Below are 15,635 nucleotides of genomic sequence, written 5' to 3' on the forward strand. Positions count from 1 at the left end.
CGGTCAAGGCGGTCAAGGCGGTCAAGGCGTTAGGCATTTTACCTTATCTATGTAGGTACATATATACCTAGACAGTTGGGTTGTTTATTCTTAATATTAATATATACTAAGCATGCTCCGAGACATCAAACGCCGAGCGCACATCATTATATTATAAATATTACCATTCTATATGGTACATAGCGAGCCAAAAGTTTCCGACTACCATCTTCACTGCCTGATATACACTGCCGCCTTAAGATATTTTTGAACCTTGATAATAGGATACGTTTTCTTGCATTTAGTCCTAGATGAGATACACAACCCGATACAGTGAACCTTTCACCCGAAGTTTAGAGATGCTGGTAGAGACTAGAATTGCTTCATGACAGGCAAAGTGTGATGCTAGCAAGAGGGTCGGAAATTTTTGACTTACTACTGTACCCGCCATGGAAATTCACTTGAGGTCAAGGAGACAATAATAAGAAGCAACTCAAAGGATAGAATACAGTATCTTGGAGGAAGACGCTTTATGCTATGTACAGTTTCATCAACAAGAATCTAAATGATCAAGGGACAAAGGTGGTTTAACAGAGTATGAGAGACTGTCTTCCATTATCAGTAAATACACTCGTCGCTGTTTATGATATTGATGTGAAGGTACCCCTGCCGGAGATGTAAGAGAATTCTCTTACAAGATCTCGGGTAAAGGGATCCGCGTCTATTGGCGACCAGGATGGGCTCGCTTGCGCATTGAAACCATCATATTGTACAGAGCATCCTTAAAGGCAAAGAGAAATGCAGCCGTGACAGCACTTTGGGTCACCTTAGGGCCGATACCTTAATGAAAAGTGAGCAACGAAGAACCAACAGTGCCGAGATACAGATAAAACAGACTTACCCTTATACAGCCCAGTCCATCCCTCTTCGCGAATGATTCTCTTGAGACTGCCGTTCAAGCTCTCCTTTGGGCCATCCTTGCTGGCCACATGCATCTGGCTCTTGATGGTGATGTAGGGGTAGGTGATGCTAGTAGCCATGATCTTGCCGAGCGCCCCGAGATAAAAGGCATCCTTGGGCGTCATTCGACGGCGTCGCTCTACCACGTTCTTTAGCTGCTCAAAAATGGTGTATTGCAAGATCGGGTTGATCACCAGGACCAACGCAGGCAGGACACCGGCAAACAAAGCCTTGGGGCCCTCTTGGCGTAGCAAATCCATCAAAGTACTAATGGTGGACGCCCGGTTCCTCTTCGGTGCTCCCGGCAGAGCCTGCTCGTCTGACCCGAACCTACGGGCCGTCATGCGGGTGTTGATAACCCAAATCGGGTTGGTGATGAGCACTGTGGCACTACCAGCAATAGCACCCGCAATCATAGACTCGACGGTCGTGAGTTTCTTCGAGGCCCGGCCAGCCTGAATGGCGGCCTTTTCAAAGGCCGCTCGAGTCCACTCATACCAATAATAATATACGAAGTTGGTGACACTGATCCCAAATAAGGCGGACTCCAAGCCCGAATATAGACCGGAGATACCTTCCCGCTGGACGATGCGACGGACAGCGTCGAGAGTAGTAGAATGCGCACGCTTGGATTCGACCTGAGCTCTTGTTGACAGTGTGATTAAAGGGTATCTGGGGAATGACTCTTAGTATGTTTGAGCTTATAGGGCCGGGGAGTACCAGCAGCGCGGGGTAGCCTACGTCAAAACCATTGACAAGACTCCACCTCCAGCACCTGCCAACGCGTGTGCGATGTTGTCGCTCTGCTGAACGGCCACGGAAGGGGTGGGTTTCTGCTGTTCAGGCATGATTGGGGGTAGTCTGCCGCAGGGGTGACGAGACGAGTTGGTGTATTGCGGAGTTAGGTCGGGGATAATCAAGAATAAAAATCGATGGACGCAGGGTTCGAAAGGAGCGGAAGGGGGGCTAAGGAAAGGGTTCAAGAAGAAAAAGGGCGCGATAATGAATCGGACTTTGGGAGAGGGAGATGTTCATGACGTTTTGCCGAGTGCTGTGCCTCGGCTCCTCTCAACTCACTCCACTTGGGGGGATTCCGACCCATCACAATTATTATTGATTCGCGGGTTATGAACGCTGCATATGCCCAGCGAACTTTCCCCGTTATTGTGAAGCAACGTTGTCGGGCTTCAGATTTATAGATAATCTGTGAGTATTTGGCACTGGTAGGCGTTCTTTCGATTTTATCTCCCAAATATCCTCTAAATTCCAAGGCGCATGCATAGCGTTTACATGTGATCGCCGGTGCGCTTTTGGATTTATGCCGGGCCTTACCTTGGATCTTCTGGGAACATATCTCTAAGGATCCGACGAATGGTAGCAAATGGCAGACAATACGCATAGCAGATACGATGCGGAACTCGAAGGGTAAGGCTGAGCTCCTTGAAATATCCAAGGATGGAGCAAAAGAAAACAACGTCCTTGCCATTAATCCATTCAGAAGAGATGAATCCAACCTACAAGAGAGAGAGAGAGAGAGAGAAAAAGTAGAAGCAAGACACAGAGCCTGGAGGGCCAAGGGAGATGCGGCTAGGAAAAGAGGAAAACACCATCAGTGATAAGGAAGCAAACGCAGAACGACACGACACAACATAGGGCCGTCTAAAGGACTGGGAAGCAAGGCAGGGGGGAGTAAGATAGAGAAAAGGGGAGAGAAACACGGAAGAGCTCTCCTGGTGACACTCGCGAAACGAAATCCTCGTTCGAATGCTCTGTAATCTTGAAAGTGCCGAGAAAAAGTGGTAGGTGTGTTTGTGTTGGTAGGTATCTTCGACAAGCCTGACTGTCGGTGGGAACCACGTCGCAATAGAAAACCCTCATCCACAATTTACTACTGCGCCGATAAAGACACCGCACTGCACAAGTGGATGCTCATGTCATCTAGCAACAACCGCCTGCCGATCCAGACTGGACGCCCTGGCCCTGACCGACTTGCACAGTAGGCTTGTTGTTGACGGTGGCTGTCCCCATGCGTTCCTTGATTTGTCGTGCCATTGTCAAGAAGGCCTGCTCGACGTTCGACGCATTCTTGGCTGAAGTCTCGAGGAAGGGAATTCCTAGGCTGTCGGCAAATTCCTACGCAAAAAAAGAGGGTTAGTCTCATGCAAGTCGTCTCCCTTGGCAGGGATCTGAGAGATATCTTTCTTATAAGGAGGTACCTTTGCCACAGTGTACTCCACAACCTTCTTGTCCTCCATATCACTCTTGTTGCCGACAAGCAGTTTGTTGACACCCTCGGTGGCGTATCGGTCAATCTCCTGAAGCCACTGCTTGACATTGTTGAAGGAATCCATGTCGGTAACATCATACACCACACAGATTCCGTGCGCGCCACGGTAGTAGGAAGATGTGATGGTGCGGAAACGCTCCTGGCCAGCAGTGTCCCACTATTTGTGCGAGTCAGCAATAGTTTATGAGCACGGTATGGGGAGAAGGTCATACGATCTGAAGTTTCACTGTCTTGCCATCGAGTTCAATGGTCCGGATTTTCTGTGGAAGATGGGTTAGCTTGACAGCCCGGCCTTGGTCCCGCAGAGTCGGCGTCAACGTACAAAGTCCACACCAATAGTCGAAATGTAGCTTTCGGTGTAGGTATCATCGGCAAAGCGGAGCAACAGGCAGGACTTTCCCACGCCGGAGTCTCCGATGAGGAGAAGCTTGAACAGGTAATCGTATCTATTTTGGTTAGGTCAGACCGGCGCCGAGGAATTATAGCCATGATGAAAGACTGGCGAAGGAGGCGTACTCTGTCAAATCAATAATACGTCAGTCGAATCCCCATCAGAGTGCCAAAGATGGCTTTGGGCAGAAGGTTCTGCGCCAGCGTTGGACATGGCGACTGAGAGGGGAGAGGCAAAATAGACAAGAGTGACTTACCACTCGGGGTTCATGATGAGAGTTTTAAGATAATCAACCAGGATATGGCCAAAGCACCAGATCAGGTAGAATATAGCAGAGAAGAGCAAGAGATGGGACGGTGGTGTTGGCGGTGGAGGGACTTGATTGATGAACGCCTGAAATGATAGGAGGTGCAGGTGGGCAGATGCACCTGATGCGCAGCTTTGTTTCACGACTTCACCGGCTTGGCGGCCTGGGTCACCCGCTATAAATACAACGGCCCGCTTTATGCACAATACTGTTTGCCAACTGCATTGATTTGACTTTCATTTCCCTGTCAGGTTCTTGTCGGCTCTGATGATTTCTAAAGACTACTAACGCTGATACAGATTTACTCTTTTGGTCCACCTGCAAGTTTATTCGGAACCATGTTCCCCATCAGTCTTCAGTTACGCATGACAGGTGATCTACGGCAGATGATCTACGCCCACTTCCAGCCCCGAAGACTTCAATATTTCTATCGCTTGCTGTCATTCCGGTGAAAACCTGTTGCTAAGAATGGGCGCTTTGATACACCAGGGCCTTCACTCATAGCCATGGGCTCGCAGCCATTCAAGAACCAGCGCCTCGTCCCGCTCTTTGTAGTATGCATTAGTACGGATGTTATCCAAAACGATGACGAGTGCCCTGTCATAGGCACCTGTCTCCTTGCTCTTGAAGAAAGCGGCAATATCATCGCCCATATTGTGGTCGGCAAATTTGGACAGGCCCATGCGAATGAACCGCTCGAAGACAACATTGTTTGAGGATAGACGGGCCTCGACCGACTCCCAGTTTGTCTTGATGTACTCCCACAACAGATGCCGAGCTTTGGCATTGGCAGCCAAGGCCGCCGCACCACTGTGCATGTCCTGAATTGCCACCTTATCCGAGAAGACAAAGTCCAAATAGTCTTTCACCAGAGCAGGGTTTTTGGTGCGTCCCATGGCAGCCAGACAAATCTCCTTTCCGTCTACAGAATCCGTTTGTAGATACTCTTTCTTAACGGCATCGTATTCCCGACGATCACCCTCCGACACATTGAGGCTGAAGATTGCCGAACGGAGATTAGTGTGCACGGCTGCCTTGTCCTGACCGGTGGCCCAAAGATCGAATCGACGTTTGGCTTCCGCGACGATGCTACAGACTTTTAGCAAGGGCAAAGGACACCCGCCGCTTGGTTCAAGGTATTTCTCACCTTTCATGACCGGCATTTCCAGCCATGGCAATCAAAAGCTTGCGAAGTTGAACAATGAGATAGTCCTCATTGGGCTGGAACTCCCAACCGATGTGTTCTACGGCCACGCGGACGAGACTCTTCGTAAATTTCTTCAGGCTCTCAGCGGCAGCCTCATTCTGAGAGAATACAGAGCGAAGATTTGCAACAGACGAGGACACTTGAGACCAAACACTGGGGATGGAATGTTAGAAAAAGCTGATTGCCATCAGTCATCATAGGGCTGCTCACAGATAGTCTTGTTCTTCCTTGAAACCCTCGAGGAGAGCCAATAAAGATGGCGTGGTACCCTCCCCAGAGACTGCAAGAGCAGCAGCGTCACCTAGCAAGCCAATCTTATCCTCGGTGCTCAGGAGATTAAGGGATTTGCCCAACTTCTCTAGGCGTGCCGGGGGGTAGTTAGTCCGATAGAATCCAGAAAGGTCCTTGTTGACTTTGTAGAAGGTATCCTCGCCAATGCCTCCAACAGTATCTGACTTTTTGGTGAGGGCGCGAGAATCCACAACAGCCAGATTCTGGCCAGACTTGACACCAAGAGGAATCCACCAGGTGGTCTCGTCTTCCTCGGGCTTCGCATCCCCAGTGGACAAGAACCGGTTTTGACGAATACTAATTTGACCAGGTTCCTCCGCCACGGTAACAACGGGGAATCCGATCTTGCGGATCCAGGGATCCTTGAAATGGATTATCAGTGGTCGGTTCACGGTGAAGCAGTGGAGAAAGGCGCTTACCATGAAACCGTGCACATTCTGACCAGAGGCTTTGCTTAACGCAGACCACAGGTCATTCGTAGTTGCATTTCCTTTGGCTATATCAGAACTTGGCCACCACAAAGTCTCCGGTTGGTGCATACCGTATGCATGGGACTTGAGGTACTCGGCAACACCTTGGAGGAACGTCTCCCGGCCAAGGTGGACACTCAGCATTCGGATGACGGAACTCCCCTTCAAGTAGCTGATATGATCGAAAATCTGGTCTACCTCGAGGGCATTTCTAACGGGAACCTCGATGGGATGGGATGCTCGCAGCGAGTCTAGGTGAAATGCTTGTTGCACACCTTCAGCCTGTGGCAATGTTAACAGTGATCTCAGGGACAAAGATAAATACCTCGGGAATTGCGTACTACAAACTGAGACCAGATATTCCACTCTAGATGAGTGTTAGAGACCACGGTATTAAATACTGTCAAAACATGCTCACCTGGGTAAAAATGATCGACAGCCAGCCAGCCGACCCAGGTCGCAAAGCCTTCATTCAGCCAAAGTTCATTCCACCAGTCCATAGTGACGAGGTTTCCGAACCACTGATGAGCCAGCTCTGATATGATATGTCAAAGAAGCCAAAGCTTTACCATGAACCTGGGTTACTAACCGTGCGCCACCACATAAGCGATGCGGTTTTTATACCGATTATCGGAATTTTCGTCATCGAAAAGAACGGCGGTTGTCCGATAAGTGACCAGGCCCCAGTTCTCCATGGCCCCCGCAGCCTGGGCACAGCACAGTCAGCCGGAACAGACTTGCTGGAATATCAAAGCAGATAGCGATGTCACTTACAAACTCGTGAACCGCTAGAAGATCGGCCTTAGGCAGTGGATACTCTATCTCAAAGATCTCCGAGAAATAGTCAACCGTCCGGTGGGCACATTCCAGCGCAAAGTGAGCCTGGTCTTTGAGGCCCTTTGTGGTGTAGACGCGAACGGGAATACTCTTTCCCTGGTACTTGCGCTGGGTCTTAGCCTCGACGTAGTCGAAGTCACCGACTGCCCAGGCAAGGAGCTGCATGACATGACATTACGTTAATTATGAGGCCATGGATACCCCTGGTGACCACTTACGTAGGTGCTCATCACAGGGGTCTTCTCGAAAGTGACGAATTTCAAGCCTGAATTGCCCCCATCTCTTTCTGACTTAACTGGCATGTTGCTGAGCGCTGTCTGGCCTTTGGGGATCTCAATCTCGAAATCGAATGTAGCTTTTAGGTTCGGCTCGTCAAAGCAAGGGAAAGCCCTTCGAGCATCGCATGACTCAAATTGAGTGCTCAACATGTAATAGAAGTCACCTTCTTTGGGGGTGTCTGCGGTAGGTTCTCCCACGGACTTGTACTTGGAACGGTAGAAGCCAGCCATCACATTGTTCATGGTCCCGGTGAAGTGAATGGACAGTATAATATCAGACGGCGCAACATCTTGCGAGAAATTGAGATGCACGCGTTCTGACTTCTTGTCGTAGGTGATTTCTGTTGCCTTGGCTAACTGAGCGCCTTGAGGTAAGAACCGGTTAGCCTGTCTCTTCGCAACCTCGTTGTGCGCTGTGCTTATTACGGAGACCCACCATCTTTTCCCAGCAATTTAGCTTCGTGCACATCGATCTCTTTGGAGTTGAGAACTATCTCCTTGGTGGAACTCATGACCGTTGCATCAATCTTCACAACACCTTTGTAGCCCCATGAGCCACCAAGCTGCAAGTCGAAGAGGGAAACGTGGTAGTTGACTGGCTTTGCCCTGTGGCTGTTAGTCTGTGTCTATTCGCCATAACTTCGCAATCACTGGAAGGCAGATGAACCATTTGAGACAGACTCCGAGATGGATAGTGGAGAGAGGTGGGGAGCATCACTCACACGTCAGGCAGAATATCTCTATTTGTGGTCGCCATCATGCGAGCTTCAGCAGAGCAGTGCCTTGGGAAAGGAAAACCAAAATGAAGTCTCGAGGTAGGAATCGGGATTCGCGGACGTGAATCAGGGGAGCGAGAGGACAATGGAAGAGAGGAGAAAAAAGCAGAGGGGTAGAGGCGGAGAGCGATTGGGTGCGGAATAATAATGCCTTCGACTGCGACGCCAGCGCGCCTGGCCGCCACAATGGATCTTTTCCCCCACATCGGGGTCTCACAACCAAACAAATGCTAGAAAAGGTAGGTCAACATTGGACCTGGCATGTTGTTAGGGCCTCCCGCGAGCTACTTTTCTTGGGACGAATGCGCAGCAAGCGAAGGATTAGAGGTTTCTCCAGACGGAGCTCCGTCGGAGCTTGGACCCTCTCGGCGGCTAGCATTCCCGCGCTTTGAATCCACGAACTTCCCGCTACCCGGTCGACCTCGAACTTCCTGGGAACACCATGGCCGACTCTGATGAGGAGTACGTGGGAGATGTGACCGAGGACGAGGATGATTTTCAGGTAACTCGGAATGACCGGATGCGACCGAGGAAGAGAAAACAGCGCGGAGGTGCGGAGTGGGAGCTATCCAGAACTTGGGAAACACTGGTCGAGGGCGCAGATGGCACCATCAGCTCGACTGTCGAGGGCCTGCTCGAAGCAGGTAAGCGCAAGAGGTGAGGCACCATTCCATGCCTACTTGGTTTTCGGATACTAAGCGAGTCTCAAACAGGCTGTTGAAAGACACGACTCCTTTGCAGCGCGGCATCATACGGCATCTCATCCTAATCCTAGATCTTTCGCAATCCATGTCAGAGAAGGACTTACGGCCAACGCGGTATTTATTGACACTTCGCTATGCGCAGGAGTTTGTGCGAGAATTCTTCGAGCAGAACCCCATCTCCCAACTCGGCGTGTTAGGCCTGAGAGACGGCCTGGCACTCCGAGTCAGCGATATGAGCGGCAACCCAGCGGAGCACCTCACAGCTATTCAGTCACTAAAAGTCCAAGACCCGAAAGGGCTCCCCAGTCTACAAAATGGCCTTGAAATGGCTCGGGGTGCTCTCTTGTACGTCTCCCCTGTTCGATGCAACAGCCCTGACAACTGAGGGGTTCATATACTAACTTTCCCATAGTCACACCCCTAGTCATGGCACGCGGGAAGTGCTTGTCATTTTCGGCTCCCTTCTTTCCTCGGATCCTGGTGATGTTCATCAAACAATTCACACTTTGATAAGCGACAGAATACTCGTACGCATTGTCGGTCTCGCGGCTCAAGTGGCAATATGCCGGGAGCTCTGCACCAGAACTAATGGAGGGGAGGATACCGCGTATGGTGTGGCACTCAATGAGCAACATTTTCGGGAGTTGGTGATGGATGTGACCACCCCCCCAGCTACATACTCCCAGAAGCAATCCGCAAGCTCATTGCTCATGATGGGGTTTCCTTCTCGAACTGTGGAGGCAACGCCCTCGCTATGTGCATGCCACTCTAAACCATCGCGAGGCGGATATCTCTGCTCCCGCTGTGGTAGCAAAGTGTGTAGCTTGCCGGCCGAGTGTCCCTCGTGTGGGCTTACCCTCATTCTTTCGACGCATCTTGCGCGCTCATATCACCATCTATTCCCTCTCATCAACTGGGTTGAAGTACCATGGCATCTAGCCACGAGCAGCTCGACTTGTTTTGCCTGTGGCCTGCCCTTCCCTGCTGTGCCCCCGGAAGATCAGAGGCAACCCCCCGAAACCCACGTGAAGGGGATGAGTGTGAGCAGTCGGTATGAGTGCACGGCATGCCAAAATCATTTCTGTATCGACTGTGATCTTTTTGCTCACGAAGTTGTGCATAACTGCCCGGGGTGTCAGAGTAAAAACACCCGAGCTGACCATGCGCCAACCCAGGCGGACGGAATGGAGATAACCGGTTAGGAGTGCCTTCATGCTTGCTTGCGTTGCTCTTTGCTGGACCTTCTCAAAGGACTTTAAAATAGGCAGGGGGGGTTTAGGGAGTGGCGGTGTACATAGATCTCTGCTTTGAAAACCGCCATTCTGACGGATGTTCTCTTACCGTGTGAGCCTCGGCTGTAGTTGCTATGTTATGTAGCCTCCGCCCCACTACTCCGCATTCCCGTTTTCTCAAACTGCTTGGTGGCATGAGATGAATCTTACAACAATGGCATCCTCACCACAATCATTAGCTCCTTTCGAGAGGATGCGGACTTATGCCTTTCAAACCGACCCTGAATTCGCAAATGGCCTTGCAATCATCCTCGGTCATCCGGGTACGCCCGCCACAGAGGCGGAGATGAACCGTGATGATGATCTCGTTTTACAAGCCAAGTGCTTCTTCTTCTCACGGTTATCACGATCACCTATATTCTAATTCAGTCATCTGGCTAACTTTTGGGTACAGGAAAGAATGTCTCAAGCCACCCATTAACTCTTCGGCCTACAAATCTTGGTTGGCATCACAGTCCACCGAAAAGCCTCAAGAAGGGAACACTTTGGCAGAATTACCCGATACTGCTGGTGTCAATACTCTGAGCCTCTCAGAACCTATTTACCCGTCTTCGTTTGCCCATGTCGTGGAGCTCATTACAACAGGGCAACCGATTCCAGGGATTCAGCAGATACCTGACACGGTGTTGGCAGGGCATGACATCTCAAGCGAGAAACCACGGCGGCGAAAACCATGGGAAGATGATGAGGTGAAGAAAAAAGCGGAGGAATGCTCGGATGGCACGGCTTGATCATAATTGTCCACCGAATCTTGTTCCCGGATACTACAATCATTTTGGGGTTGGAGATAGCCTGGCGAGAAGATCGTGTGGGACTGGATCTCTAACAATATCATTTCTTTATAACTGAAATAGGCAAAACGATAATTCCCGGTTGGATCGACTGGACAACATGGTGCAGAACAGAAATGGTCAAAGGCTAGACGAGAGACACAACAAAGGTCAACGGTATATATTGTGTAAACGCGTAACACCTAGACCATTCGTAAACCAAAGTTCGAGCATAATCCACGCCGAATAACTGCTCCGTACTCGAGTAGATATGAGCCACCATTACAAGCAGATCGAGGCTTAGGAAGCGTGTTCTTTGGACCATGGTTGTCACTGAAAGGGTACAAGAAGCCCGAGGTGACCGAACGTGGCATGGGAATACGGCAAGCCAATGAATAGATCAACAGGCAGGAATTTCGGACGAGACTGAGTCCCAGGGAAATAAAAATGCTGCCTTGCAGGGCCTGGCTGCGAGAAACCTGATAGGGGTGCAGAAAACCACAAATGGATGGTGGGATAATGAATGCTGTAGGTAAATTTTCCATAATTGTTACTTTCACTTTTGGAGGCACATCTTCCCTCGCCATGGATTTGCGAAGGACCGAGTAAGATAAGCACTCGCGTGGAGAAACACGGAGGAGATTCAACGGAACGGTGCATAAGCAGGACCCCATTGATTGCCGCGGCTGAAACGACCAACATTTTGACCAGTGGAAGAGAATCGGTCGTCATTGAAATGGTTGAAGCGACCAACTTGCATGCCTGTTCCAGGCCCAGGACGTGTGGCATGAGATGGATTGCAGCAGAGCATTGCGACACGAGAGCCAAATTTTGAGCCTCGAAGGGAGACCATGTGCTTCCTATTGCATAATTGTCAGAGTTCGGAATCAGTAAAGGGGTATAAAAAGCCAATTAAGTACCGAATGTGACTAGCTACAAGCTCACGCTGGTGAGGCGCAGAGTTCATGAGAATCCACTGAATGAGATAGTTGCCGTACTGATCCCCCGCAACTGTAGCAAATTCAGCATGATGCCACATTTTTAGTGTTGAGTGAACTCACTGTCAATCAACGGCATTCGGGGCCGATCAGCACGTCCAGTGCAGATTCGAGAGAGATATCGATCCAGGAATTCCGAGCCTCCGATCTTCAAACACTTCTCCACAATTTTTGATGCAAACTGATCCGTACTGTAATCAACAGCATAATGAAGAACATGCTCGATGGCCCGACTTTTGTCATGCGGGCCACCATGCTCACAGATATGCTGGATGCACCAATTCCCAAACTGGCCGTGAGCGAGTACATCGAGCTTGTTCAGAACCTCTTCAACCGCAGGTCGCTTTTTTAGGTTAGCATACTCTTTAGGTCTGAATTGTGAGGACTGCCAACTATTTGGCAGTGCGAGATTCCCTGGGTCTCTTACCTTCTCTTCCTCCACGCAGTTTTCGAATATGTTCTGGACAACCAAGCTTCCAGTTTCCCCCAAAGCAACTTCATGCCACATACCACGCAGCGCCTCATTTACCTTTACCATGATCTGTGGGGGTTCGCCACTCCATCGAAGTTCAAAGAGCTTCTGCCAAACGTGACACGCGTAACGATGAATAACCGTCTCCGGTATTCTACTGAGTAGTTCATGAATCATAGCAGCTTTGTGCTCTTCTGACACACAGTCGAAAGCTTTTTGAATCACATGGCACCCAAATGGGTCCATACTCAGGCTGAGAGTATTACCACTAATCGCGTTGGCAATGGCGACGACTTGGTCAGAAGTCCCATGCTCAAAACACCGTTGAACAAGGAAATTCCCGAATCGGTTGACCATGAGAGGGTAGGCCTGGCTAACTATAGCCTCGATAATCTCATACTTCTGCTCGGTGGTACCAACCTTGAGCTTTTGTTGTAGGAAAATGGATGCTTGCTGGTCATTGTTGCAGACGATTTTATCCACGATGTACTTCCAGTCACAAGAGACATTCTTGTCTAGGAGACGCCGATAGTTCAGTGGCTCAAGTGGTGAGACGTAGGATTGGATTGGATTGCCACCAGTCTAGAATAGTGAGTGCAAATGTAAAAAGAAGCGATTGGGGTGCCTACCGAAGAAGTCGTCCACGAGGCACCATTAGTGTTAGCAGTGGTAAATTCAGTGGCTGTCGGTGATAGTGCTGTTGTACTCGGTCGTGAATGATATGTTGCCATTGGATAAACCCCAATCTGTTGAAAAGCACTGGAAGATCTAGTGATGGGAGAAGAAGGAGATTTCGCAACCGAGTTGTTAGAAGGCCCGGAAGTCAAACCACTCCAAGGAGTAGACGAAATTGCCGAAAATGGCCCATTCCGGCTTCCCTGGGAGACAGAGAAACGGGGTGCAGGGTCTGATACTTGAGCACAACGAGACTGTGCGCTGGAGGGCCGGGAATAGAAGCCGCATGTGCCAGTTGAGGGACCCGAAAGTATCCTATGAGATTGCAAGCCTCCGGCAAAGGCAGGGTACGCAGTCGAACCACTCCAGAATCGACTCGACTCCTGACTCACCAGGTTGGAACCCGGTAAAATCTCGCCGTAGGCCTTTTCAAAAGGAAGGCCGTTAATTCCGACCCCAAATTGCGATTGGCCCTGTTGATTCCAAAGTCCTCGGGCGCGATTATAGGCTCCAGCAGACAACGCGTCAGATACATCAGACTGTGAGTCTTCCTGTGCACTCCATGTATCCTGGAATGGTCCATAGGTTGGGTTGGAGGCGTTGAAAGCACTCTGTAGATGAGTGATTGTTTGCTCGGTAATCTCACGACCATTAAAATCCGCCTCGGAAGGGGGACCTAGCGCTTGGTCCAAAGTATGCTTGATCACTCGTGTCTGGGCAAGTTCCTGCTCTTGCAAAGCAATTTTTGAGTTGGCCACAAGCAGTTCCTGCTTAAGTCGAAGTAGTTCCGCAGTCCTGTCGTCCTGGGCTACTAGATCAAAGGTTTGCGACGGGCATGAAGTCGGGGGTGTTTCGTTGAGCGAGTCAATCTGTGGTGAAGTGGAGGCATGATCGGTTTCTGAATGAATGATCGGTATGGCTCTAGGCGAGAGTTTTGCCAGAATTTTCTCAAGCTCGGAAGACTGACCGACCAAAGATTCGACATTGACATGATCCAACTTCTGCTTCTAGGGCTGTGAGACGGAGCGAAAGTGTTGAATTGGGATGGTTATCTGGCACTCACCTTGCTTGACGGGACTTCAACATCTTCACTCGGGGCGTTCTGCGTAGGTCCATACCTTGCCGTTTCAACAAGATCCGAAGAGCTGCGGCGACTGCTCGAATATCGATGGCCCTAAGGATATCAGGCACCATGAGAATTCAACGAGAGCAATTTTTTGTACACTATGGCACTCACCGACAGCTCGCGTCCAAAAGAAAGGTTTTGTATGTCAGCCCCCTCCTTAGTGAATCTCGGATCTTTGGTCGTGCAGGCAAGCTTAGAGGGCCTACTCAGGGAAGCCATAATGGTCGTCGGGTACCACAGCCGGAGGATATGATACCAAAACACAGAAAGACCACGTGAAAATCCACGTAGGGTTACGTGGAATAGAATGAATGGTATGAGGAGTGGCGGATGATGGAAAACACAACATTGAGGAGAGGTTGGAAGAAAAAAGCGAAGAGGAAGGAAAGGAAGACCGCCATGGCCAGGGAAACCAGGGAACAGACAACTATCTGGGTAGGGCATTGGGAAGGCACGGAAGTAGTTTGTAGGCCTAAGGGCATGAAATCACGGGATCGGAAAGAGATCGGTGATGCTTGCCACAAGTGACCCCAATGACCGACCAGATCTTCTCCACAACTCGCTGCCAGCGACAAATATTGTTCAGGGCCACAAGCTTTGGGTTCCTGGGCCCAGTGCTGGTCAATCTGAGGAGCTGCCTAGTTCAGGCCAGTTCAGCAAACCCCATGCAGCCGCCAAAGGAACACGGCCCCTATTCCCAACTCGTATCGCTGCTCCTTTCTGGTAGTAGGCAGTATCGACGATTGGTCGTTTTAGGAGACAACCAGAAGACTAGGCTCCTAATCAATGGGGGAATAGAAGAGGCCCAAGGCAGCTCGTCATCTATCGTCAACGTAATGGCATTCAAAGACTAATGCCTAGGTTTTACGAAAGGAGAAGCCGGGGACGATATTCATGGGAAGCATTGCGAGTGGTCTAGAGAGCATTCCGGTTGATCCTCAATGAACAACATCACGATCATGAATGCCGCTTATAAGCGCATCCACTAATCGATACATCGATTCATGATGATACATGCCGTGCAAATCTTAGAGAAATGCAGCCAGCCCTCCTGGTATGAGAAGCATTTCTAAGACAACGGAACCGTTGTATGTTCTGCGTCGTAATTGGTCAGACATCGCCCAGACCTTGAACGATTCATGACCTGTTTTTCTCTATACAGATGTTAGCTAATATATATATGAAGACCGAAGCGGGGATCGTGATGGTGATTCTTTCCGAAAACTTTGTGGGCATGGAATGCATGGCGGGGCCATGGAAGTGTAGAAATTGATATACAACGGAAGGCTCATTCCCGGCACTTACTCGAAAGTGCGATCACGAACATCAATGCCTGTGTACATGCTGTAGAACACGGACTCGGGTAGTTCCACCGGGCCCTGTAATTGAGGTGCATGTACAGCGTAGTATCTAAAGCGAACTAGAACATGGGTCAAATAATACGAGGGTGATACGGCCAGAGCCACCTGACGGTCCGTGGACCCTGAAATGCACCTGGCGCTTGCTGGCCAGGTGGAGTTGCGTACTGATGGTTACCCGTCGGCATATACCATACATGGTATGGAATAGGATCTCGTCCTTGACACTTGGTGGCAGTGGTAAAGAAGGTGAGAAGAGTTAAGAACCTCCTTCATTTCGGAAGTTCGATACTTGGTGACGGGTGGAGTCCTCTCAAACAAGTTTGCCGTCAATTCAACTAATTATGCTCAATAGGTACATCCCTTCTGAGATGGACATTATTATGCTTACGGAGAGAGACTAAGCCCAGTGTAACAGGTACATATGTATATTATTGCATATTGCATATATTATATG

At 49.9% G+C, this 15,635-nt stretch overlaps 5 protein-coding genes across 5 annotated transcripts; 1 reads left to right on the forward strand and 4 right to left on the reverse strand.

The window, feature by feature from the left end:
- Window positions 1-700: 700 nt before the first annotated feature.
- pmp47 (putative peroxisomal membrane protein Pmp47) lies at window positions 701-1,787 on the reverse strand (the record flags this gene model as incomplete). The annotated part of the gene is made up of 3 exons (XM_056945895.1): window positions 701-819; window positions 881-1,611; window positions 1,681-1,787. The coding sequence occupies 3 exons, from the start codon at window positions 1,785-1,787 to the stop codon at window positions 701-703; spliced, it is 957 nt and encodes a 318-aa protein (XP_056797894.1).
- A 1,090-nt stretch (window positions 1,788-2,877) lies between these two features.
- N7459_006728 (Rab family GTPase YPT1) lies at window positions 2,878-3,715 on the reverse strand (the record flags this gene model as incomplete). Its single annotated transcript, XM_056945896.1, has 5 exons — window positions 2,878-3,072; window positions 3,156-3,383; window positions 3,439-3,486; window positions 3,549-3,672; window positions 3,693-3,715. 5 exons carry the CDS (start codon window positions 3,713-3,715, stop codon window positions 2,878-2,880), a joined length of 618 nt encoding a protein of 205 aa, XP_056797895.1.
- Window positions 3,716-4,418: 703 nt separating this feature from the next.
- N7459_006729 (M1 family metallopeptidase) lies at window positions 4,419-7,989 on the reverse strand (the record flags this gene model as incomplete). The annotated part of the gene is made up of 11 exons (XM_056945897.1): window positions 4,419-5,013; window positions 5,072-5,284; window positions 5,342-5,784; window positions 5,842-6,174; window positions 6,234-6,259; window positions 6,311-6,427; window positions 6,482-6,599; window positions 6,667-6,888; window positions 6,948-7,372; window positions 7,444-7,613; window positions 7,730-7,989. The coding sequence occupies 11 exons, from the start codon at window positions 7,987-7,989 to the stop codon at window positions 4,419-4,421; spliced, it is 2,922 nt and encodes a 973-aa protein (XP_056797896.1).
- A 236-nt stretch (window positions 7,990-8,225) lies between these two features.
- On the forward strand, window positions 8,226-10,510 carry N7459_006730 (Ssl1-domain-containing protein; the record flags this gene model as incomplete). Its single annotated transcript, XM_056945898.1, has 5 exons — window positions 8,226-8,440; window positions 8,497-8,832; window positions 8,900-9,527; window positions 9,865-10,118; window positions 10,174-10,510. The coding sequence occupies 5 exons, from the start codon at window positions 8,226-8,228 to the stop codon at window positions 10,508-10,510; spliced, it is 1,770 nt and encodes a 589-aa protein (XP_056797897.1).
- Window positions 10,511-11,192: 682 nt separating this feature from the next.
- On the reverse strand, window positions 11,193-14,039 carry N7459_006731 (uncharacterized protein; the record flags this gene model as incomplete). The annotated part of the gene is made up of 7 exons (XM_056945899.1): window positions 11,193-11,409; window positions 11,470-11,560; window positions 11,611-11,890; window positions 11,975-12,601; window positions 12,649-13,701; window positions 13,758-13,868; window positions 13,932-14,039. The coding sequence occupies 7 exons, from the start codon at window positions 14,037-14,039 to the stop codon at window positions 11,193-11,195; spliced, it is 2,487 nt and encodes an 828-aa protein (XP_056797898.1).
- Window positions 14,040-15,635: the final 1,596 nt, after the last annotated feature.

The sequence above is a fragment of the Penicillium hispanicum genome, assembly GCF_028827665.1.
Source record: "Penicillium hispanicum strain IBT 35686 chromosome Unknown utg000006l_segment0_segment0, whole genome shotgun sequence".
NCBI classification, from domain to species: domain Eukaryota; kingdom Fungi; phylum Ascomycota; class Eurotiomycetes; order Eurotiales; family Aspergillaceae; genus Penicillium; species Penicillium hispanicum.